General features: G+C 40.6%; 1 protein-coding gene across 3 annotated transcripts in view; it reads right to left on the reverse strand.

The window, feature by feature from the left end:
• Positions 1–23482, reverse strand: part of PRKG2 (protein kinase cGMP-dependent 2) — a 28958-nt gene extending 5476 nt beyond the window's left edge. For all 3 annotated transcript variants that reach the window (XM_051768041.1, XM_051768040.1, XM_051768042.1), the window contains exons 1-14: positions 23390–23482; positions 19539–20045; positions 13985–14151; positions 12414–12527; positions 9501–9606; positions 8211–8274; positions 7199–7276; positions 6148–6242; positions 5285–5353; positions 3850–3948; positions 2750–2900; positions 1363–1499; positions 1112–1201; positions 763–904 (exon numbers count right to left, since the gene is read on the reverse strand). In XM_051768041.1, the coding sequence (XP_051624001.1) occupies positions 763–904; positions 1112–1201; positions 1363–1499; positions 2750–2900; positions 3850–3948; positions 5285–5353; positions 6148–6242; positions 7199–7276; positions 8211–8274; positions 9501–9606; positions 12414–12527; positions 13985–14151; positions 19539–20032 (1806 nt within the window). In that variant the 5' untranslated portion in view covers positions 20033–20045; positions 23390–23482. The remainder of the gene's footprint in view (positions 1–762; positions 905–1111; positions 1202–1362; positions 1500–2749; positions 2901–3849; positions 3949–5284; positions 5354–6147; positions 6243–7198; positions 7277–8210; positions 8275–9500; positions 9607–12413; positions 12528–13984; positions 14152–19538; positions 20046–23389) is intronic.
• Positions 23483–24239: the final 757 nt, after the last annotated feature.

Raw genomic sequence — 24239 nt, forward strand, 5'->3', positions numbered from 1 at the left:
CAACATATGCTGCATAAGGCAGAGGTGTTTTGCACTGGGAAGCCTTAAAGTCTTAATTGCTTCCTCCCCTCCTGCAAAGATCTCAGAGTTGCTAGTTTAGATCTAAAACAACTACACAGTGTAGTTGTGAAGGACAGAGAAGTAATTCAACTGGATTACTGAATGTTATAAAACAGATCCATTTATTATCACAAGTAATTTTCTGACTTATTTTCCTTTTGGAGACAACAACCCATGATTTCCTTGAGGACATGAGATTTACCTGGAACACTTTGGGTTGCTCATTGTCCTCAGAGAGGATATTGCAAGTTCTTTGAGAGGTATTCTTGTTACACTTTTCAGAGTCACAATCAAGTATGGCAGTTCTTTACTGTCTTCCCTCTCTACAAAGAGAGGGAACCTCTACATTCATGAATGAATGTAGAACATAAGATTGCTTGAGTCTGGACAGAGAGGTAATTCTGCATCTGGGAAATGTAGTTCCTGGCTTTACATTAAACCTATCTCCTGGGAGAATTTTTTTTTTTTTTGCTATTTATGCTGTGGCAAGAGCTCTCAGAGACTGCAAATCCCAAGTTTGTCTGTGGCTTACAGTGCCTTTGTTTCTCATTGTGCAATGAGAAGCCTGCCCTCTATTCTACTGAAGCGCAAGAGTTATTAAAGTCTGGGACTCTGGTTCTATAACTACGTGCTGTCTATTTATATTCCTCTCGCAAAGAAACAGGAGACAAAAGGATAACATTACAGTGGATTACATCTTACCAGTTTTATATATCCTTCAGCATCCAAAATTAAGTTTTCTGGCTTCAGGTCTCTGTAGATTATTCCTATGTGATGTAGATAGTCAAAAGCCTCTGTCACACACCCAACACAGAACTTGGTGGTGAATTCATCAAAGCTGCCTCTGGAACAAAACCAATCAATATCCTTACAGACAGTTAAGTTCTAAAAATGCCTTACTTATTAACCAGATAACATATAACACCCAGAATATTAACCAACCAAACAAAAATCTTTCATTGGACAGCCCTTGAATAGAGAACCTACTCAGCAGACCCATGGAGCTGACTGGTGATTTTAAAGGGCAAGGTTACACTTTCTTTGCTGTTACCTGTCTCTCAGCAAGCTCCACAGCTCCCCTCCAAGGCAAGCCTCCAGAAGCATGTATACATACTTATTATCTTTGAATGTGCGATATAGTCTGTGGAGACAAATGGCAGCAATTTAGGAAAAGCAAAATAAAATGCGAGACTTGCAGCGTCTTCTCCCCAGAACTCATATATGCCAGACCTGATTCCTAATAATGCTGTTCAGTGGGTCAGCTGGGGGTCAACATTCAAGGAAAGCTTATGGTCAACTTACTTTACAATGAATGGAGAACATATCTGCTCAAGGATTTTCTTTTCAGAATAGATATGCTCTTGTTGTTTGGTGTCCACTACGTGTTTCTTCTTTATACACTTCATAGCAAAAGCCATGTTCTCATTTTTCACTTTAACCTGTGAATAAAAATGAAGAATACATATGAGGAAAAGAAAGGATATTTTACCAATCAGTTCTCAATAGGTATACTGATATCCATCTTTTTCAACACAGCACAGGACTAAAATTGATGGCTGTAGTGAGGGACAAATTCCAGATATTCTGCAGAACTGTTAGGGATGATTTTAAGTCAAGCATCAGGTCTTTTTAGTTTCCCAGTCCCCACTTGCAAAGTGAAATAGCAGCAGTTTGGGTAGGTACTACATACTACAATAAGTTTATACTGCAGCGGGTCCTAACTTCAATTTAAGATTTATAACCACCAGCATAATACAAAAGAACAAAATGCAGAGGCAGTTTAGGGAGAACGTTTACAAATGATTTTGCATTATGCTGAAATATTATCCAAAATGCAATAAAAAGATGGAAGTTAAAACAGGGCTTCTCAGAAACCAAGGAAGCAGTAATCTGTGTTCTACAGCTGGAGGAGAATTCAATTTTTAGCTTATTATTCAGGTGATGCTGTAGAATTTCCAGTGTGAAAGTTTTGGGGGTTTTTTTTGTGAAGCATGAATCAGAACAAAACAGTTGATGGTTTAACTACTGTGAAGGACTTCACTAAAACCACAAAGTCTCCTTTAATTTACCATTACCTTCAGCAGCCTGCACAAAATGCTCTCAGGTTTTTCTCAGATGTTTGCTACTCAGCCAGGGGAGAGTGGAATTTAAGACTTTAGGCTCATGAGGCTCTTGGTATCCCAGAAACACAGCTGTTCATGCCATTGAATATGGCTCGAAAGAGCCATTAAAAATTGTTGGAAATGTCACAGTCAACACAGCTCAGAGAGAGATCACACTGGTTATAGCTGCTGTGGGGCATCCTGAAGCAATTCTAACAATACAGACTAAGTGATGCTGTGGAGGTTACTTCAGGTCCAAGCAGAGTCTTGGGAAAAGGCCTGCAATTCAGGGAACACAATGCAGGTAGGCACATCTGTAAGCTCCACATGCACAAACTGATGACTGTGTCTAGTGACCAGGAAGATACTTTTAACAATAGAAGATGAAGGCACACAAGAATGGATTTGCTTCTTTGCACATCCGAGTCCTGAAATATTTTTTAACTATGCATTGCTTTATACAGAGTTATTCTGTCTGAGGCAGAATAACAGCTATGGAGAATATTTAAATCCTTCACGTTATTGAGTGGCTAAATAATTCATTTAAGACAGAGAACTATTTGAATATGTTTAAAACAATGTCTTACAAGCTCAACCCTTCCGAACCCACCAACACCCAGAGTTGTGACAACTTCTAAATTCTTGAATGGGGAAGGAGGGAACTGGGCTACTTTCTCCTTCAGCTCTATCATCTCCAAAGACACCTCTTTGGTCAGCTGTCCACAGAAGGATCTTCCTCTGCATTAAGAAAATTAACACAGGTTAGTGCTCTTCCTTGACATTAATTTTAATGCTCCTATATAGAGGAAAGGAAAGGAAAAGGACAAGAAAAGGAAAAGGACAAGGAAAGGAAAAGAAGGAAAGGAAAGCCTTCTTATTTCCTAAGAGAATCTTGATTTTATTTTGTGCAGAAGCACTTTCTTTCTGGACCTCCTGTGGAAGTAAATTAGAAGCAAAATGCTGCTCAAGTTCACTGAGTACGATCAACAGTATTTTTAGCAAGAGATGATTCATGGTGAGAATCCTGCTTTTATGTGGTCAGCTGCAAACATTTGGGTGCTCCAAGTTGGAGAACCAATGTTTGAAGACTGTGTACCAGTTCCAGTAGAATGATCAGAAATAAGAATGCAGCTGTACTTCTAAACAGAAGAAAACCATGCTCTACTAATCTTCCAGTAGTGCTCAGGTTGAAATCAGAGGCACATAAACTAAAAATGTGGCCCATAGCTAAAAGCAAACATTAGGGGCTACACTGAAACACTAAAAATAAACTGTCTCTTTTATGTATGCTTGTTTCTTTTTGAAATGACAATTAGTCTTTTGCACAGTAATACAGTTTCATTAACTCAGTCAGGAGTTAAGAGTAGGGTTTTTACCAGTCAAAGAACTTCCCATGAGAATGCAAAATTCATTTGAGCTCAACGTCACTTCTATTCTGTGCTCAGTTTTCTTGGAATAGAGAGAATTCTTGTTTGAAAGTCAATATACTGAGATTCTATGTGAGTTTTGCTTCAGAAAATATTTCTTGGGCTCCATAAGCATATCTAGACTGTTTTACTACAGTGACTGCTGTCATTCATTCCTAGGAGTCCATCTCCATCAACTACCATGCATGATTTCACTTACATCTATCACTGTTTTTTATGATTACCTACTGAAGATGTACCTACCAAATGCTCTGACTTACTTCGCATGTCGCTTTTCATCGGCCTGGGCCAGATCAGCCACATAACCTTCAAGGTAAGTTTGGAGCTCCTCATAAGTTCCAACTGTTTGATTAAAGGTCCTAAAAACACGAATGAAACATTATAAAATGCTGAACATTCAAGTAATGATCCAGACAAAACTCCACATTATCACTTTGACATGATTTTAAGAGCTTTGAAGAGGCAGTAACCTGCTGAAGTAGCAAACCTCTTGCCAGAGGGCAGGGGGACAGAGTGCTTGATCTCCTCAGGTCTTTTCATGCTATGTTTAAATAATTTGGAGCAGGCTGGGTGTACTTTGCCTCCCACATGCACTGTGGTTATTAAGTGTGGTTCCACCATCCCTACCCTGGGAACCAGCTTGGCACGAGTCCAGGCAGTCAGTCCTTCTGCCCCAGTGGATAAAACCCTTGGTACATAGTGCCAAAGGGATTGAGTTCACCTCTCCTGCTTCAGAGGTGAGTAACAGCACTGTGGGAAGAAAAGACTTAGAACAGACTATTTCTGTTGGAAGGGACCTACAACAACCACCTTGTCCAACTGCCTGACCATCTCAGGGTGAACCAAACTGAAGTATGTTATTAAGAGCATTGTCTAGATGCACTGAGCACCTCGCTAGGAAGCCTATTCTGGTGTTTCAGGAGAGCCAACTTAAGCCTCTTCAGGGACCTCCTTGGAAAAATCCCACAGGAACAGGCCCTGCAGGGAAGAGAGGTCCAAGAGAGTTGGTTGATATTCAAGGATTACTTCCTCCAGGCTCAGGAAATGAGCAAGGAATTGGGCAAAAGGGGCAAGAGACCTGTGTGGATAAATAAAGAACTCCTGTCATTACTCAAGTATAAGCAGGAAACACACAGGAGATGGAAGCACCCAGGAGATGGGCCACTTGGAATGAATACGGAAAGACTGTAAGAGTGAGTAGGAATGAGACAAGGAAGGCCAATTCCCATCTGAAATTAAATCTGGCCAAGGATGTCAAGGACAACAGGAAGGGCTTCTTCAAATACATCAGTAACAAAAGGAAAACAAAGGACAATGTGGGCCTGTAACTAAATGGTGGGGGACCGGTAACAGAGGATGCAGAGAAGGCAGAGTTACCGAACACCTTCTCTGCACTGGTCTTCACTGACAAGACCAGCTCTCAGGAATGTCTGACCCAGGAGACCACAATAAACATCACCACTGCAAGGGGAGAAAGAAAAGAATAACTCTGAGCTACTCTTAAGCTTCTGTGCACAAGCATCTGCCGCCAGCCTCTCTTTCTTAGTACTTCAAAAAACATAAACACTTGTTCAGTGTTCCCTTAAGACAACATTGTGATTTTGCCTTTAGTGAAGTCTTATGAACCTACTGAAAGTCACATGTTAACCTGCTAAAAGAGGATGCAAGTCTTCTATTGAACTGCAGAGTACTTACTCTCTGTCTATAACGAGGCACTCCACGTTGTATTCATCTGCAATGACGTTTGCTGATCTGACGTCGTCACTATGAATTGAAATGGACTTTTTCAGAAACATATCAAACATATCAAAATCCTCAAAACAGTGAGGATTCACGCTGTACCTCACACTGTACTCATGGAGGGTCCCAGCTGCTATAGGTGAAACTCCTCAAAGGTCTTTGCAGCCTGTACCTGAATTAATATTGCTGAACTAAATAAAAAATAGTAGCATTTCACTAGTCATTATTATGATCCAGCACAGTATTTTTTCCAGTTTCAATAAGGTTTGGATCATGACATCCTTTAGCAACCTTCCAAGAAATTAGAGTGAGCTGTAATTAGCACTGTATCAGGATTTACTACTTACTCCTGAAATGATCTTTGGATATAAAACATTCCAGAAACCAAAAGATTCCCTACTTAATCACTCACATAAATATGTACTATGTGACTCCTTCTTTCTGTTTCTTACTATCATGGGCAATGGAAACAACAGCTCAGTCCAGTCATGATGGAGCTTATCCATTTTAAAGTCACATAGAGCCTGGGATAAGTTTTCATCACAGCTTTTACTGAAATCTAAGCAATAAGCCACAATGCAGAGAGGGTCAGCATTTGACTTCTACAGGGAAAACTAACGGTAGTTGACAGTGTATAGTTTCAAGTTCTCTCTGCAAAAAACTAAAACATTTAGGCAAATTCAGTCACTACCTTTATCTAGCTACTTTACAATCAAAACAAATATTATATTCCAAAGAGTCATGAATTGTAGAATCGAATACATAGTGATAGGACAACTGAAATACTACATATCATGAATCAGACAATGTGAACTAACCTAATAAGAGCCTTTTCTCCAAAGTAATCCCCTTTATGTAGATTTTTAATCAGCTGAGGCTGTGAGTGATCTGCTGTACTTTGGGTAACTATCACCTGGAAAGTACAGGAATAAAAATTTGGTAAGGTTTCCTTTCCTTTCTGTGTATTTCATAAATGTCTTAAACTCTGTAATGCCGCAGAAAGAGTTACAAATATATGTAATTACTCCTACCTCTCAAAAATTTAAAACAAATTGCCCACCCCCAAATATTTTCTCCTCATACCTTGTAAAATAGAGCAAAAATAAGTCACATTTTAATGAAAAACTGAAAAATACTTCAGTTCTCACTGTGGGCAGGGATCATACGAGCTTTCTGTCTTTTCATCTAAGCAGATAGCAGATAGAAGAATTAACTAACATTTCCCCCTCATGAAATTCTGCTTCCACAGCAGCACGCATTCTGCTATGCCCACATTAGCAAAAAACCAAACCAGAATATCTCTGGACACAGAAACATTTTGGAAATCCTCTTGGAAGTTTATTGATGAAAATTGCCCTGATTTGATTCTTTAGAGTCCAATGTCGGCCTCCAATGTAAAAGCTGATGGATAAAGGCTGCTGCCTTATTCCTCTGGCACTAACAAATGACAGGAACATAGAGACATCTAGAAGGCCACTCTCCATTAAGCCTAGGACTCCATTACTTCTTATACATTTCACAAGTCTGTTTTGCCCATCAGATACTGAACAATGTAGGAGAAGACATAGGATCAAATCTCATTTGCAAAAAAATTGACTTTACATCTCTGCCACAGTGTCAAGAGGCTTCAGGACACACTTTAATTACATTATAATTAGAACAGTATAACATGGGTTCATTGTGAATGGAAAATTAGGCTCCCTGAACCTCTGAAATGCTGCTCCAGGCTTTTATCACGGTATCGCGTGCACTCAACAGCGTCCTCAAAAACACTCTGCACAGATCTTACTGAAGATCACACCCTTCAAGGTAGCTTTTGAAATGTGTTTGTATATAACCTACTTTATAATTAGGTTTATTAAATCTTACCTTTCCTTTTGCTATTATGAAGAAGGTATTTCCCTCTTCTCCTTCCCGAATAACATAATCTCCCTTGTTATAGTACTCCTGTTGGGGAGGGAAGGGAGAGACAATATTCTCTGATAAGCTGTTAGCCTTTTTGAAAGTTCTGATTACTATGCAGAGTTCTTAATACCTGTGGATCTTCCATTAATGTTTAACTTCCTATCTCCTTCATACTTCGCATCCCATAATATGCAACCACTGCATTACAGAAAAAGAGGGGCCAATCTTAATTGCAGCAGCACATTATTTGTTTAAAAAACCCACAACACTTGCATCCTCCTTATGAAGCGAGGTAAAACAAAGGAAAAAAATATCAAAAACTCTTAAAAGAGTTCTAAATCAAAAACCCATTTCCAAAAGTAATTTCAGGCTTGACATCTCAGTGGGAATGCCTAAATTATCTGTTGCAAGCTACCAAGGCACCAGTTTTTCTGTGTCTGCTAAGGAACCCTCACCGCCATTACCATTCATTACGATTCAGGTAAGGAATTACCTAATTGTTTAACTTTCAACCAAGCATTTTTTCTGTGTTAACTTCCAGCTTTGTGATCTGAGTGTTTCCTACAAGTTCTCCCTTGCCAGGAATCCCACCAAAAAAAAAAGTCACATCTTAGGATACTGCTGTGCTAAGGCCATTTGCCATTTCACATAATCAACACCATAATCTCCTCATCCCCTTATGCTATGGCTGTGCATCACTCTATCTGCCTCCTCCACCTTTGTGCTTAATCTTAATAAAGGTTAGAATACAGATCCTCTTATATACTTGCTTGACTACTTTGATGCCAAAACCATAGCATTTAGTGACATAATATTAAGTTATTAATTGCTGCCAACCTGGAATTCCACTCTGATCACTACAAGCCCACTCTCATATTAGAGAAGCTTGGTTGGTTTTTATTTTTAATGATTTATTCTTCTTTGTTATTTTGAAAGCTTACTGAATATTATTTAGAAGAACTGAACACTATCTTACCACCTCCAGGCAGTCGATGATCTTGGTTAATTTATCTTCAGGTAAGTTTTTCAGCAGGGACACACTTCCAGAAAGCAGAAACGCAGAACAAAAAAACCCCAAACCCAAAGTTGTTGTTAACACTTTTTTCATGATCTCATCTATACAATTTGTACAGTCACATTTTATTGCTAGTTAAACTGGTGGTGAACACAATATACAACTAAATCTTAATTCAGAAGGTTCAAGCATTCTCATCTCGTTTTTTAGACAAACAACTTACAACTTAGAAATGTGGCAAACACTGGTCAGTTCGTAACTCAACTTTGTATTTCAGTAGGGGAAAAGCCTCTAATGGGCATAGGGATTGATTTCAAAATTCAGTTATACAGAACCCAGTAACTGTAAACCAAGTCATTATAGTAATCCAAGGATATATTTTTAAATGCACTGCAGAGACTGCAAAATCAGACAAAGGTAAAAACTTCAGCAGTACTCCTCGGACAACTTTTAAAAGAGAATCCGATTACAGTGATGACTTAGTGAACTTGCTGGTAAGAATGAAAAAACCTTCCACTCTGATCACTCAGACTTGCAAAAGTCAGGAAATTATAGAACTTTCAGCTACTCAGGTTCAGAAAAGAAATAGGTATAGAAATCAAAGACAGAGATGGATGTAAAAATACACAAGACATTCTATCCATGGGTAGGCTTTACATCTTGATTTGAAGGCATAACAGAATGGTCATTCTTTGTTAAAAAAATCAAAATATGAAATCAGCTAACTATGGTTTGAAACCTCTAATTTCACCATCTTCCTAAGGAGAAGCATGGTACAATGCTCAGTGTTCCCTGCAGGAGAGAGAATTATTCTACTCTGCAAATTTCCTGGTAATTTATATGGGGATTAGTTCATAAACTGAGAGACATGCAGATCTATTCAAGTCTCCAAGGGACAAGGAATTCCTTAATCTTCTCCAGCAGCAAATTAACTACTACTTGGAGGATTTACTTAACTCTATTTATTCATTATATTGTTTTAACTGCTAAACAGGTAGCTTTTTTATAAATTTATTCTATTACTTAAAAGCATTCAAACTTTTAAGTTTCCTAATATAATGCAGGAGAAAAACAATTAAAATGGGAAAAACTCTCTTATGAATCTAAAAAAAAAAAAAGAAAAGAGGTAAATAGTCAGGCTTTTGAGGCTGTATTTGCATGAAGGGCATCTTTTTCTCTCTGTTTACAAACTAGGCACAATATTGTTGTGCACCTTAGTAAGTAGCCCAAATAGAAACTCATCATATTTACCTTCTAAGGAAGTTTCTGTATTGCTCTTGTCTTGTTTGTGCTGTCACTCTCATGATATTTTGAAACACTTCTCTGTCCAATGCCCATGTTTTAACATTAGTGATTGCTTTGAGAAAACAAAAAACCAAGAACAAAATCAACAATGTTTCCAAATTATTTGATGGATGATATTACAGTTTGAGGTCATGGTACAAGACAGATGAGCTCTTTCAAAAGGCCAAAGGCCAAATTTTAAAATATTAAGCATCTATTGCAATCGGACTTTTAAAAGAATTCAACTCCCACTCAAACAATGCTCACTAAAATAAGGCATAGATTTCCAAATGGTTTCTCCATGGAGCACTTTCCATGCAAGCCCACAGGCTGAGTAACTTTGAAAATCTAGCCATTTACTACGAGCTCAAACAGGGCTGAACACTTGTGAAGATCTACTCTTATCACAGACAGTCACTGCACTCAAAAGCTTCAATCTGCAAAGGAGTTGCTTTGAAAGAAACAGAAACTTGGCTGAAGTTTTCCAAAACCTATGATGTTGAATACTGTGGCTTGGATCCATCTCTAATTCAGATTACATGCCAATAAATGTTTGGGAGTTATCCAATAAGATAGAAATAACAGATGTCAAGAAATACATTTAATTTCATTTAATCCTCACAGAGTTTTCCTCCAATGTATCTGTCTTACAAGGAAATAAAGGATAATTGAAACATTAATGATTATCTTTCAAAATATAATCAAAATATTAATACAGTAAGCATGCACAAGATTCAGCATCAAAGATGCAAACTACTAAGCAGCCTCTGTGTGCAATCATTGACACAATAGAACACATTGCATCTTTTTTTTTTTAAGCAAAAGAAGGTGATTCTGTTTAATTTAGTCTCTTCTTTTTAAGGATGTAACACCATATTCAGCAATTTTCCTTCTGTCATAAGAAAGAACAAAACTGTTTTCTCTGGGATAAAGGAAAGCTCCAGAAAAATGTAGAGCAATTTACTTCCTCAATTTATCATAAACATAAAATCAATTTAACAAGAAAGAAAAATATCAGTTTTAAAACGATGCACAGTCATTGGTTGTTGTACACATGATATAACCATATACTCTGCCATTTATCAAAATATCTCAGAAGATATTTTTGGATGCTGGATGGGAGAACAAAGGTATTGCTTTGGTTTCGTTTTTGTCCTAAATGACATCTTTCAGTTTACTTTTCATGAAGAAAATATGGCAAGAGTCCAGGCTATCACAAAATGTATTTCCTGTCTCTTGCACCTTAGCTAAATAAAGCAGTTATGTGGCTAGAAAAAAAGCCTGAGGTCTCAAAGGTGAACTTAAAAAAAATTCAGAAACACAGGAGTAAATCTCACTGCCAATTTCAAATACAGCTACTGCATGTGAAGATGCTGTTGAGTAGCAGCAGCCATTGAAAGCTATTTGGATTAAGTCCTTTACTTGTCACTTCTCAAAGACTGCAGGAAAAGGGTGTCAGTAGATCCAGCATCAAGAAAGGGTTTCCACATGTGTGTTTACTATCCATGCTCAGTTATGGCATTGTACTGCTCTTCCCCCACAAGAAACACGGGAAAGCTATTGGGGAGGGGTAGGTTTCTGCAGTGATTTCAAGTATTCAAATACCCTTTCTTGCCCATAATTGGACAATTCTTGTCCTACCTCAAAACCAATTAATGTTAACAAAGGTCTAAAGCAGCTTGACATCTTATTATGCAGAAACACTACTTTATAATGCTAATACTGTACAGCAGGCAAAAAAGAAAAGCAGGGAATGTATTCAAGTAGAACCGCATGCTAGTAGAGAAAAGTAATCACATTACTGATGCTGCTCTGTTTATCAGGCAGCAACAAAAACAGATTACATGTAATAACTTCCATCTGCACAGCCAGCAATGATTAAGTGCCTAAACTGGGTGCAGGAAGAAAGACCAAAAGCTTTTAAAGCAAACAACTTATTGTTTTATTCCATTTGCCCCTTATTAAGTCGAGACAAACTCGTCATACTTACTGGGGGTTCAAAGTCCCTGCAGATTTAGACAAGAACGGAAATTAGTCTTCAAACAGAAGTAATACTTATGGAATGGTGGAGAGTGGAAATATGATGAACTTAATCATATTTGGTCATTTACTTGTTTGTCACAGAAAAATTACGGCAGGTTAGAAAAGGAATCGAGGGTTATTTAATGGATGAATACTCAGGAAGAGGGATATTGGTATCAGAGCAACACCTAACAACTCCATCCTGGTCAGTCTGCAAACACGAAATGCAAAAAGCATTTGCCTCAGAGAAGCAGCACATCCCATCTGGAAGTTCCATCTCTCCCACCACCACATTTGAGGTCAAAATCAAATCTCCCAAATCCCAGTTGCAAATGGATCTAGGTAAGACTCAGTAACATAATGAAAACACAGAACTAAAAGAAGCACAAAAGGAACTAATTCCTATGTATTATATTTCCTTCCTCTTGAATTAGACTTTATCTGCTCTACTAAAAACACCATGGTTCTCATATCTTTTCAAATTCACTGTCATTTAGCCTCAGGTTTGCATTTGACACAAGCACATAAGAGCCAAAGACTATCACCACTACTAAAGCATCCAAAATTAAAACGCAATCCTTCCTCAGTAGTTAATATGGTACAAATCAGGCTAACCAGCATACTTTGGAGATGCCTAATTGTTTATCAAGTGTCATGCTGGACACGGAATCATATTTATGGTATAGTGTTATTAGAGTTCCCAAGCAGAAAGAACTCAAGGAAGGAAATGTGATCTTACTGCAGACAATCAAGACATGCAAACATTTATGAGATGAAAACTTCGAAAAGAATGTGGATATAACAGGGACCTCACAAAAATACACTTTGAGCAACGTTGTTATAATTAACCTTAGGTACCTTTCACAGAAGCTGTCCGTGTGCAGTTGTATAAAATGGCTAGTTCACCAAATGCTGTCCACACAGGTATTGAGGATAGTAGCTTATTCTGCTGAAAGACTTCCAGACTGCCCTCTGTCAAAAATCCATCAGGATAGCAGGTGTTAAAAACTGTGCTCAACTGCACAGAGTGAATGGAAAACAAATCAATATATTTCCGACTTTGCCGCTCCCTGGAACACAGGAATGGCAGCAACGATGCAAACAGTGCTTTCAAACACACATACAAACCAGGAGAGATTTATTTTTTAAAATGGCCTGCTAATCTACAAATCTGCTCTCGAAGGGAGGGCCATTGTAAATTCTAATGGGATAAATCTTGGCTACAACAAACCAGTCAATAGTGGTTCAGATAGTCTAGTGTGGTGTAGACAAACTTAAGGTCTTAAAATGGAGTTCACTGGAGAAATTACTCATGAGATTTGTCTGTTCATACACATGTATGTGCATATATGTGCAGAATGCAAAGGAGAAGGTAGAAAAATTAAAAGCTCAATAAATTTTCCTTCAAGAAATTGTTCTTAAGCTTTACTACAAATCTAGTAAAAGCCAAAAACAGTCTGAATTTTGTGTTATCCTAACACAGTTACCATCATTTTTTTCAAACTAATCCATCTATATGAAACCAGAAGACAGAAAATGTTTTTCCAACATATACCAGGATGCTTCTAGCTTAAATATTCCTGCCTCAACAGAACATACTCCTTACAGCATGAACTCCAATTCATATGAGTCTCTGGGTCTTTTAGTGGTCCAAAATTGCAATTAATATGCAAATTAATTTTTAATGGTGAGATGATGAAAGAGACAATACCTCTTAGGAGCAAATTCCATGTGTTAAACTTGGGGTCCACTAAGACTGATCTGCAATTTGAGATTTGTGTGTAAGCACAGTAGCAGTCAGCACAGATGACTGCAGAGAGATTATTTCAGACCAGTTGGCATTATTTTAGGAAAGCTTTTTCACCCTAAAGCTTTTTGTTTGCATTGTTGTTTGTTTGGCTTTTCCTCTTTTTTTTTTTTTTGTTTTTCCCCAGAAAAAAATCCAAAGGGGTCTTTAAAAAAACCTCAAAAAACATTTCAGCTTTAAGAACAGTAAATGCAGACCTCACCTCTCAATTTCCCATACACAGAAAACTAGTATACGCTCTCAAGAATGTTGAAAGCAAGTTTATTTTAGAAGTGGGTTCACCATTGAGAAGTCTTCAATATTTTAAATAATCCCTGTTCTTCCTTTTGAGAAAAAGGGCCTGGCTACAGGAACAAAAAGAATTTCCTTGCCTCTAGGCTTTTGTAATCGAAAGAGGTAAATCATTTAATCAAGCATTAAATCAAGATTCAAGTTTCCAAGGTGCTTTTTGTTTTTCTGACTCTGTTTCATAAAAGTCACAGGTAAAACTTGCATCGCCCTCATCAGGGCTAGAATAAATTATTTAGGAGCACAAACACCATCACTGTGGCTTTCTGCCAAAACTTCTGAACTACTTTCCTGCTTCTTGCACTCGTGTGTTGTACAAGCAAGCAATAATCACCTTTGAGCACAAAAATGTGATTGCCCGGTTCTCCCTGTCTGATGATGTAGCTGCCTTGCTGAAAAGTCCTTTCATACATACATTCCACCATATCTCGTGTCTGGTGAGGCTCCAGTCTCTTCAAGAACTGATTTCTATTCAGGGCGTCCGTGATAAGCTTCTTCTCACTGGTTGCAAACAAAACAGCAAAGTTTAAAATACCCAGCATGGTTGTGGCATATTATTCACCAAGCATTCATTCCCCTCAAGATGCTCCCCCTTATTTCTCATACTTGCAGGACCAGCACCACTGACAAATATTTCAATCCTTGCAGGATTTTACAATCCTTGCAGGAAGACATGTTCCCCAGAAAATTTTGCACTGTTTCTCACGATATTCTTTCCCCACTGCACAGCTCAGGTATGTAGCCTTGCTTATCTGAAGGAAAGGAATGTGAAATGTATGTCTTCACACAGCACTGCCTGCACAGGATTGCCAGCTTGTTATAAGATCAGGCCAACTTTTCTAAGATTCTAAACCATTTTTTTTTTAATATCGAGCAAAAACATAGCACCGATGATATGAAAGTCAACACTGATTGTACTAAAACCTCATCAAGAGTTTCTCTTCTGAGTTGTGAAAAGATGCATGGAAGTAAAAGTATGCAAAAACGTGATTAACAGGTGGTGTTTTTTCTTAGGAGAATGTTAGAAGACACTGGTGGTGGGTAAAACAAAGAAAATTGTTGATGAGTGTGGCTGAAAAATGACTACAGAGTACTTCCCTTGCACTGGTAAAATAACACTGATCCTGTGGCATTCCCTGTTTATAGCTACGAAGCAAATTTATTTGAACGTTGTCCCAAAATTCACAAAGTAAGCCCAGGATGCAGGAGAGGTGTGTGTGGAGGTGGAGGGTTAGTGCTGATTCCTTCTTGCACTGCTCTTTGCCTTCCATCCACAACCCTGAAAAACTCTTCCTACCCCTACTGTGCCCACTTCCTTTGCACAGATGACAACAAACAGCATAAATGCTGCTATCTGAGTGAAAATCCTGTATAGTTTGTTCATGTGGGATGTCAAAAATGTTCAGTCTCATTAAGAATGACCAAACGTGGGAGAATCTTCCCAAAGCAGGCCCTTTCCTTACTGCTTCTAAGAATTTTTAGACTATAACTGGAAGTTGCCAAGCCACTCTCCATGATATTTGAAAAGTCATGGCAGTCAGGTGAAGTTCCAGGTGACTGGAAAAAGGGAAACACTGTACCCATCTGACTTGGGTCAGATCTGTCAGAGCCCTGAGGGCAGTAATAGGCCTTACCTACACTGCTCAGCCTCCCTTGGGACCACCACACATCCTCTGCCCATTGGAATTCATATTCTCTTTAAGCCCAGGTATGGGCATTCAGTTCTTGTCTGGGCTATGTTACAGAAATAATTGATTTTGGTTTTGTCTTCTGGATGGGTATTGGTCCGATATTGTAAGCACTTCATTTCTGTCTCTTGGTTAGAGTTTGCATCTGATTGATTGTTTCTTCTGTGGGACTGCTGATGGACTCTGTTATCACCACCCTGCTGAGCCTACCCTGCCCAGACCTCGAGGATGGCATCCTGGTTAGTGAGGGAATTGTCTGTGCTGTACTAACCTGGTTCACTTACTCCTGAGGAGTAATCTTGTTCTGGCTGCTCCCTGAGACAGCCTCTGTATCATTTCCTGTTGTAGTAAATGCACAAGAACAGTCTATATTTGAGCTGCTGGTGGAAGAGTCCAGTGGTTGGATTTTAAGAAGAAGAAAACATGGGAAAATAAACAGTGTGTGAATCCACTAATAATGACTAACCAACTGAGTCAAAGCAGGCTATACATACCTACTGGGCAATCTATGAGCTCTCATTGAACTTGTGTATGTCCTGGGTCAAGGGCTTCCTATAAAGCAGTGCTTTGAATCCATGTCAGAAATAAATGCAACTAAACAACTGCTGCACTGATGAAGCTTTTATGGTTAAGCTTGCTTTATTGCTGAAGTGAAAGATAAATTCTGCCTTTAAGGCCCCATGTTCCTAACATGCATGTAAGGACGTGTAATGAAGTCAACACTGACAGCTTTCTGGAGGCATTTAAGGTCTACTCTTGCTTGTATTCATAAAACAATGCAAGGCTGTCATCAAAACTAGGTTATGTGGGAAAATCTCCTGAGGACAATCCAGAAACGAACAACCACAGGGCAAGTAAATACACTTACAATGTTAGTAGTCATAAAATGACTGAAAATAAGTAAAGGCGATGAGGTGAGGCAAGAAAACAAAATCAAGTAGCTACGGTAAGGACTGTGTTTAGAAATGGAGATCATAACTTAGCTTCTGCTGAAAGCAACAGGGTTATTGGAACATAAGCTCTAACTTAGTTTTCTGCTAAAACCAAACTTCTAATTTAATTCACTCTGGCCTGCATCGTGCATACAATACTGTAACAAAATACAGTAATTCCATATAACCAAATACTTAAAATGAGGACAAAAGCTTCCAGAACTACATAGGAGGCTATGCTGTTTCCACGAAGTGCAGTTGGCCACAGAGTGAAGGACTCATGAGTATGGTAACTCTAGCTCAGGCTCTTGAATCAGTTGCTTGCTCGTTTCTGGGCATCCAGCACACTAACAGTTGTCTCTCCATTTCTCCTGTACCTGCTCCACTTTTTAGAATGGCTGCTGGAAATAACTAGATGTCCTGAGAGGACAGAAGACATTTAGTCGAGTACTTGCACTGGTTGCTGTCCTTATGAGTACTACTAAAAAGGTAAAAAGGGGGTGCACAGAATTGTTCTGGTGTTGAGGTATCTCTTGGTCCCACCTCTAGTAGGACTTTTCTTCACTGCCCAGAGCCAGCTTTGCCATAGCATCCTTCTCCAGGCTTTGTTCCCCTACCTGCTGTTAGCTATCATGGAAATGTTCCCCCTGCCTCTTTCAACACATTCCCAGTCAAATTCTAGAAATAGCACCTGACAGCCTAAGAATAGCTTTTTGTGAACAGGATTGGGAATTTATTCCTATCATAAGACAGATGTCACGTCACAGGTGCAAGGGTACAACATATGTTTTGCCATATGCTTTCTCTTAATGTACCTTTCTGCTACTAATGAGAGATTTTTGGCTATCTGCTGGCATTGGCTAGTAAAAGATATCAATGTCAAGGGTCAAAATAGTTCTTCCCCAGCCCATAATGGCTGATAACAGAACTGGGTCATGGTCCTGAGCCCCTAATAAGAAGGGTCTTGATAAAGGCAGTTTAAATGCTGCTGATAGTAATAGCATGCTCTGTAAGAACACAGAAAAATGGAGAACTATCCTATAGATAATGAGACACCTAGATTGTTAACACTGCAAAGGTTAAGTGATTAAAAATATTTTCCATTTGAAGGACTTCTGAGAGATCTGCTCTCATATACCATGTTCAAACTCTGAAATCTTGAGGCTTTAGTTAAATTTTCAATGCTTAAACTGCCATTAAGGAAAAAAACTAATTTTTTGAAATGATATGGATTTACCCAACTAGCTCAAGAGAAGAAAAAACATGAAAAAACATCCACTCATATAGGATAGACAAGAACCATTGAAAGCTTCTAAAATTTTCATTAAAATCAGTCATGCTGAGATACTCCAAACAAAAGCATGGCACTCAAAACCCTGCTAAATGAATAGCATAACATTATGCCATTTTGTTTTATAAATATTTTTAAAAGGGGCGAGTGACACTCTGGACTCAATGCAAATTCAAGAACATGGCATGGAGCTTCCCCTCCTTCTGAAATAACTGCATTCACAACAGTGTAGCAACACTGTGCAATTATCTTATGCAGAAGTGGGGCTGCATTTTAAGTCCTTTCTCTACAAAGGAGAGGCAGCCACTGATATCAGCAACTCTAAACGCTTCTATAGACACTGTTAGGCTAAAGGACCAGTATTTGCTAGTTACAGTGGACAGAATTCTGTAGACAGTAAAGGTCAGACTTTGTTCTTACATGTATGCCAACTGTCTGAACTTAACCTACTACAGTATTTGCTGCCCAGGTAAGGAAACCAAAGGTTTGTACCTTTCAGCATTTGGTTGTCTCAGTAGGAAGGTGGTGGTGTCAAACAAGTGTGTATCACAAGCTTATCTAACTGATAAGCAGAGTAATGCATAGTAGTTTTGTGATGGGGTTTTTTGGCTATGTTTGCTTCCAAAGTATTTGGAAGATCAAATGATACTTTGGCCACTATCACATCAGAAGATGATGTGCATTACATTTAGATTGCTTAAGCTGCAATACTTGGTTTTGTTCTGACTGCTGCACTTAGCTAATCAACGGGCTCTTCTCTTGCCTTTACTCCTCACTGCTGTTACAATTCTGTCTCTGAAAGCACCCCAGAAAACCATCTGGTGGGCAACAGTACAAGGATCGTGCCAAGGAGAAGTCAGGTAGGTGATTACAAGTAGAACACTCCTAAAACAGTGATTTAAACTGCCCAGGTACTTGTGATAAAATATTAATGCAGTCCTCTTACTCTGTGGAAAAACACTGCTAGCTGAAGTTCTCAGTGCTTTATGGTGACTCAGGCAGCCTTTCTGATTCACAAGACACCCTCTAATGTGTAATGCTGGACATGATGGATGAGAAATCAAGTCTCATAACTCTCAGGTCTACTAAGGTACACTTATATATGTCATGATTTTTTAAACAGAATAATAAAGCTCCCCGCAAATCTGAGGCACTTAAACCACTAGCTGAAGTCCAGATAGATTCTGGCTACCACCATTTTAAAACAGATACTCAGGTTTTGTCTACACTGCAAGGTCCTTATGTTTAAGGATACCAGTCCAACACATCTGTCCACAAGGTCAGCTGGGACCACAGATATTTCTGGGTCTTTCAGAGTCTAGAAAGCATAACTAGATTCAAAGAGGAACAAGTAAAATTCAGTTCCTACATACGCCATGACTATCAGAAGCTGGAGAGCAGGAGGAAGCTAAGAGGACAATCACACCATAGAAAATATTTCATTGCATTCTGTACCAGATCGAGTTGAAACTGGGCTGACAAACTTTGTGCACAGCTCAGGAACAGTGTCCTTATTGCATTCGGGAGAGCTGAGCTGGAGTCACTTGCTCCTTCCCATGCTGTAGGATTAAGAATGAAACCAGGTGAAAGCATCCAGGCACCTTCTCATCAGTGTTCCAGATGATAGCTTAAGCTGTGAGCACTAGGCAAACCCAGAGCTAAGAGGCTTAGGTCTAGCCTAGAAGACACTTAGGTTCTGCTTAGCTGGCTGTTAAGATAAATCCCAAAAAGACTATAAGAGTCTCATCTAAAACACAGAGCCTACCCAAACCACTCTTCATCTGAAGTCTGTGGGACACAGATGATTCTTGGTTAAAGAATCACACAAACTCAGCCTGCATTTCACTACCGCAGCGACAAAGCCTATATGAAAAAGATGGTTATTTTAATCTCGATTTATCATGAGAACAGTATATCATTGTGACAAAAGTATTATCCTTGTAATGCAACCATATAAGCCCTCTGAAATGAGCTCACCTGGAATCCTTTCGGACCGTTGCTCTTTCAAGGGAAAACATGGCTTTCCTGCTCAGATCGTACAGCCGCGTTGTCGGCTCTGCAGACACACCTTCCTTGGCTCCTCTCCTCCTACTGGCAGAAACTTTCAATGGAGAAGGCTGAAGAGAGTGCTCTCCTTGAGTGCTAACAACATCCTGGAGCTTGCTCAGCTGTGTACACTTGCTCTGAAGTTCCTTGGTGAGTTCTGCTATGACCTTAGTCTGCATAGCCAGCTGTTCCTGAAGCTCAGCAACATGACTTTGACTGTCTTGCAACTCTTGGTCTTTTCTCTTCAGCTCCTTTTCCAGTTCAAGTATCTTGCTGCAAAGAACATCAGCTTGCCCATTGATCACACTGATGCCTAGGCATGGGTCCATCAAAAACTTATGGTTGGCAGCACAGCCAATAGCGAGGTTTGCTACGTGTCTGTCTGTCTGCCTCAGATGCTTGGGTTTCACTAATCTATTCCCCATTTTGTCCAGAGACCTAGGCAAGAAAATAAATTTGCAGTTTTATTTCGTTCTCCAAGAAGAATAAAAAATAAAATAAAAATCATGGAATGGCAAACAATGACTTCAGTATTTAACTGGCAGCTGAATTTGCCATATACAACTGTAGTAAACACAGTTGATTGCTTTCATCTTTTCCAGTCCTGCAAGTCAGTGTAGTAAAGGGCAAAGAAAAGAGGTAGGTAGGGTACTAAAGACAAAGCAGAAGATCTGATGGCTATCACTTCATTTTTGTGAGTCAAAGAGATGTGTACGCTCCTATCAGCCTAACAAAGATGAGACAAACAGCGGGAAGCAGAAAACCTTGAGCTCGACTGCTGAAGCAAGAAAATTGTTGGAGGCAAAAAATAAAAGTTGGGTCACTTCTCCATTGAGGAATAATTATTGAGTACACAGACTAATTTAACCAGTGGCTGCATATCAGCCTGACATAAAGGATATGTGGTTATTAAGAATAAGTGTTAAGAATAATTTTGGGGAAAAAAATTAAGGATTATTACCATACTGATCAGAAGAGGAGTCTGGCTAGCTTGTAACTCTCTCCAAACACGATCGTAGGGAGATGCCCAGGAACGGGTATCAACAGGAATGAGCATAGAGGCAGCTTGACTGAAATATTCTCTGAAATTTCAGATTTTCTGGGCCTGATATGTATTATCTAATTCTCAATGGGCCTCTAATCCTAGTACTTGTCTCAGTTCCCTTCCAACTCTTGTAAACTTCTTATCTGTAGACCATGGCAGGACGTCAGCGAGGAGTTGCACATGTCTGCTTCTTGTATGAAGAACTACCACCTCCTTTTATTTATCTCTTCCAGTAGAAAACCAAGGATGCCAAAATCAGGAAAAGCCAATTTCAGAAAGACTTCTCTCTATTAATCTCTTCTATATGATTCTGTACATTTCTAGGCTAGTTCTCTGCCTGAGCATATGCCTGAATTCTTTCCCAGAATGACAAGCCCTTCCTCATACAGACATCACTCCAAAAGCTTGACAAACCCAGCTGTCTTTTGCTGATTACAAATTCAGGACAGCATAGAGTTAGACCCAATGTACCCCTATCAAAGGCAGGCAGGTGGCACAATTTCTGCAGCTCACTTGATAATTTAAAACCGGCTCATATATGCTAGTGTAACAGCTGCTATTGCTGTCAAGGAACAATTATCTTTTTATGGGGAATTACCCCCTTCCATTGGCTACTCATGAAGAGTGACCAGGTAAAAAAAAAAGCTCCTGGACTCCTGAGAACAGCTATGCTCCGAGCACTTGCTGCAAAGAGCAGCCTTCAGTAGATTTGCAGAGACCCATCTTCTTCCTTGGACACCATCTTTGGCATATTTTACTGTATCATTTTAGGAGGATCAAGGAAGAAGTGCCTGCTGCTTTGGTCAGACTGTATTAAATGCACAAGCTGATGGGGCAAAAAACCTGTTACTTTTGAGACTCTAGTGTTCAACAATCATCAGCCCACTGTACACCAGAACCAGTCTTGGGGAGCAAAGGCTGCCTATAAATCCCATCTGTGCACCCCAACAGTGGCAGGTTACAGTTTGGTTCAGCTCAGGCCTAAGGAGAACTTCACCAGGAGAGAAAGAATGAGCTTAGGGCCATATTGTTCAGGCCTTAGCTGCACATAGGCTTTTCCCAAAACCCCTGACCAGGTTCCTGTCCAATTGTATTCTTCTTGCAGAAGACCACAGCACAGAAAATATCTGCTTTCTTAGATGAAGCACAAATTGTTTACTTGTACTCTGATTTTTGCCTTATCAATAAGCTATTTTAATAAGTTTTATGAAATTACTGGTGCACTAACCATGCTGCTATTGTGATCAGGCATTAGTAGGCCCAAAGTAGCTGTTTTTCTGCCTCATGAATGCACTACAACTTTTTCAGGATGAACCCCAAGTCATACGGTTTAAGCTAACCTCTTTTACCATTTCATTGGAACTGGATAAGAACAGGTCCCTGACAAGGTACGTTGATCAGACAACAAGAAATACATTTGGAAGCTTCAGCAAAATTCCTTTACTGGTTAGTATAGCCATACTTCTGACAGATGCACAATTATGTTCTGGTTTACAGCCTTCAAACAGTTAGAATTGAAATAGTTGACAAGGTAACTTACATTGCAAATCTAGTTTTCCTTAAAACAGTCTTTCTTCTCAACTCTGTCTTGCTTATTGTGACTTTGCATAATATTTTTCTCTTGTCCCAATTTCCCAGATGCATTTTGACAGCTGGTGCCTTAGCTTTTTAACAGGGTAGTATGTCAGAAATAAAGGCAAATCTGTACCGCACAGGAGAATTTAAACAAATTGCACATCAAGGTACCAAACCAAATAACTCGGAAGAGGGACCTAGGTATCACTAAACATGGTTTAACCAAAGATCTTAGCTCAGCATGCAACCATATTAAAAAAAAAAAACAACAAAACCAAACTAAATGTTACAATACAGAAAGTAGAAATGAAGATTATGGGAAACACACCTTCACACACAACATGGTAGCATTCTCTGTTACTGCTGTCACTGCAGTGACAGTCGCTGCATTTCAAATAAAGGATATCACATGCACTTTAAAATTATCTTTATATAGGGCAAGGTGACTGTCCCAGGGCACAGAAAAACCTGCTAACTCTATTGTATCCAGAAACAACAGGTTTACTGCGTGATGGTTAAAGTCCCTAAGATATCAACCCCACTAGAGAGAAAATGTTAGGAACTTCTGTCTGCCCATTCCATATGCACAATTAATTGTCAGCGTAGCATGGAACGAGCCATCGGATTGGCCACTTGTGTAGGAAAGTCACGACCAAGTACACGGCAGGATTGAAGAAAAGACTGACAGGTGATTTTGTTAATTCAACATTACAGCAGTCAGTTCTAACAGACAACTTAAAACCTTATGCCTCCGAGGTCTGACCAACCTCTGCCCACAGCTAATGAGGCAAAAAGCAAAGCCAGAGCATGCACTGTGTTTTACTACAGGGCACCTCACACGCTCTTTGGAGGTCGCTGGACAGACTCGGCCAGGGACCGGGCAGAGTCAAAACCCACGTAGGGGAGCCGAGAGTGCCCGCCGCGGGATGCTAACGGGATGCTCCATGGATGCCTAAGGGATGCTCACGGGAGCCAGCGCCAGCCGAAAACAGGTCCGCCCCGGGCCCGCAAGGGGCGGGCGTTGCCGGGCCAGGACCCCCGCCCGGCCCCCGCCCCGGGGAGGCCGCAGCTCCTCCGGGCTCCCCCGCAGCCGCTCCCGGCCTCCCCCGCTCCCCGCACGCACCCGCCGGCGCCTCTCGGTGCCTGCTGCCCGGTCCCTCACCTGCGGGCTCAGCTGGCCCCGGGCCCCGATCCAGGACGGTGCTGGGCGGCGGCAGGGACGGAGCGATGCTCCCTTGGAGCCGGGCTGGGCGGTAACGCCGCTCCCGCCTGCTCGCAGCCCGTCACGGGCGCGGGGGGAGAAGGGCGGGGGCGGCGGTGCCCGCCCGTCTCTCCCCCTCTCCTTCCCTCTCTCTCTCTCCTTCCCTCCCCTCTTTCCTTCTCTCCTTCCCTCCCTCCTCCGGCGGTGCGGGGGCCGTGGGGGCGCTGCGCTGTCCCCCGCCCAGGGAGGGGCAGGGGCTTGCAGGGCGTGGGGAGCCTCCGGTGCGGTGCCCGGGCTCGGCGGGGAGGCGGACACCCCGTCCCAGGCGGGCAGGGACAGACAAGCCGGGCTCCTCAATGCATCCCGCTTGGCACAGAGGTAAATGCAGGGCCCAGCTCGGGCCGTGCTGACAAGTGTTTGCCCTGTTTGCTTTCCGCTGCCGCATGGATAGGTCTTGGCGTGACTGTCGGGCACACAGCTGTAGAGATCCTGCAGCCTTTGTAATCTGCAGCTGACCCTTAGGCACCAGTACGCAGCCCTCCTGCGAGGAACCTGCTCGTGTCCCGGGGTGTGTCCTCACTCACGCTGGAGCACCACGGCTGGCCCCAGAGTAGAGCATTGCCTCTGTGCTCAACACTGACTCTTGGCAGAGTACAGGCTTCACAAGGGCTGTTCTCTGCTGCGCATATCTTTATGTTGATTGAAAACATCTACCTTCAAATCAAGGCTTGCTAGGCACAAACAGCCTGACAAAACAACGGTGAAAGGATTTTATAACAGGCTGCATGCACATCCCTCCTACTGATGCTGT

This window comes from Manacus candei, unplaced genomic scaffold, assembly GCF_025592945.1.
Source record: "Manacus candei isolate 608988 ecotype Guabito, Panama unplaced genomic scaffold, ASM2559294v1 h1tg000092l, whole genome shotgun sequence".
Taxonomy (NCBI): Eukaryota; Metazoa; Chordata; class Aves; order Passeriformes; family Pipridae; genus Manacus; species Manacus candei.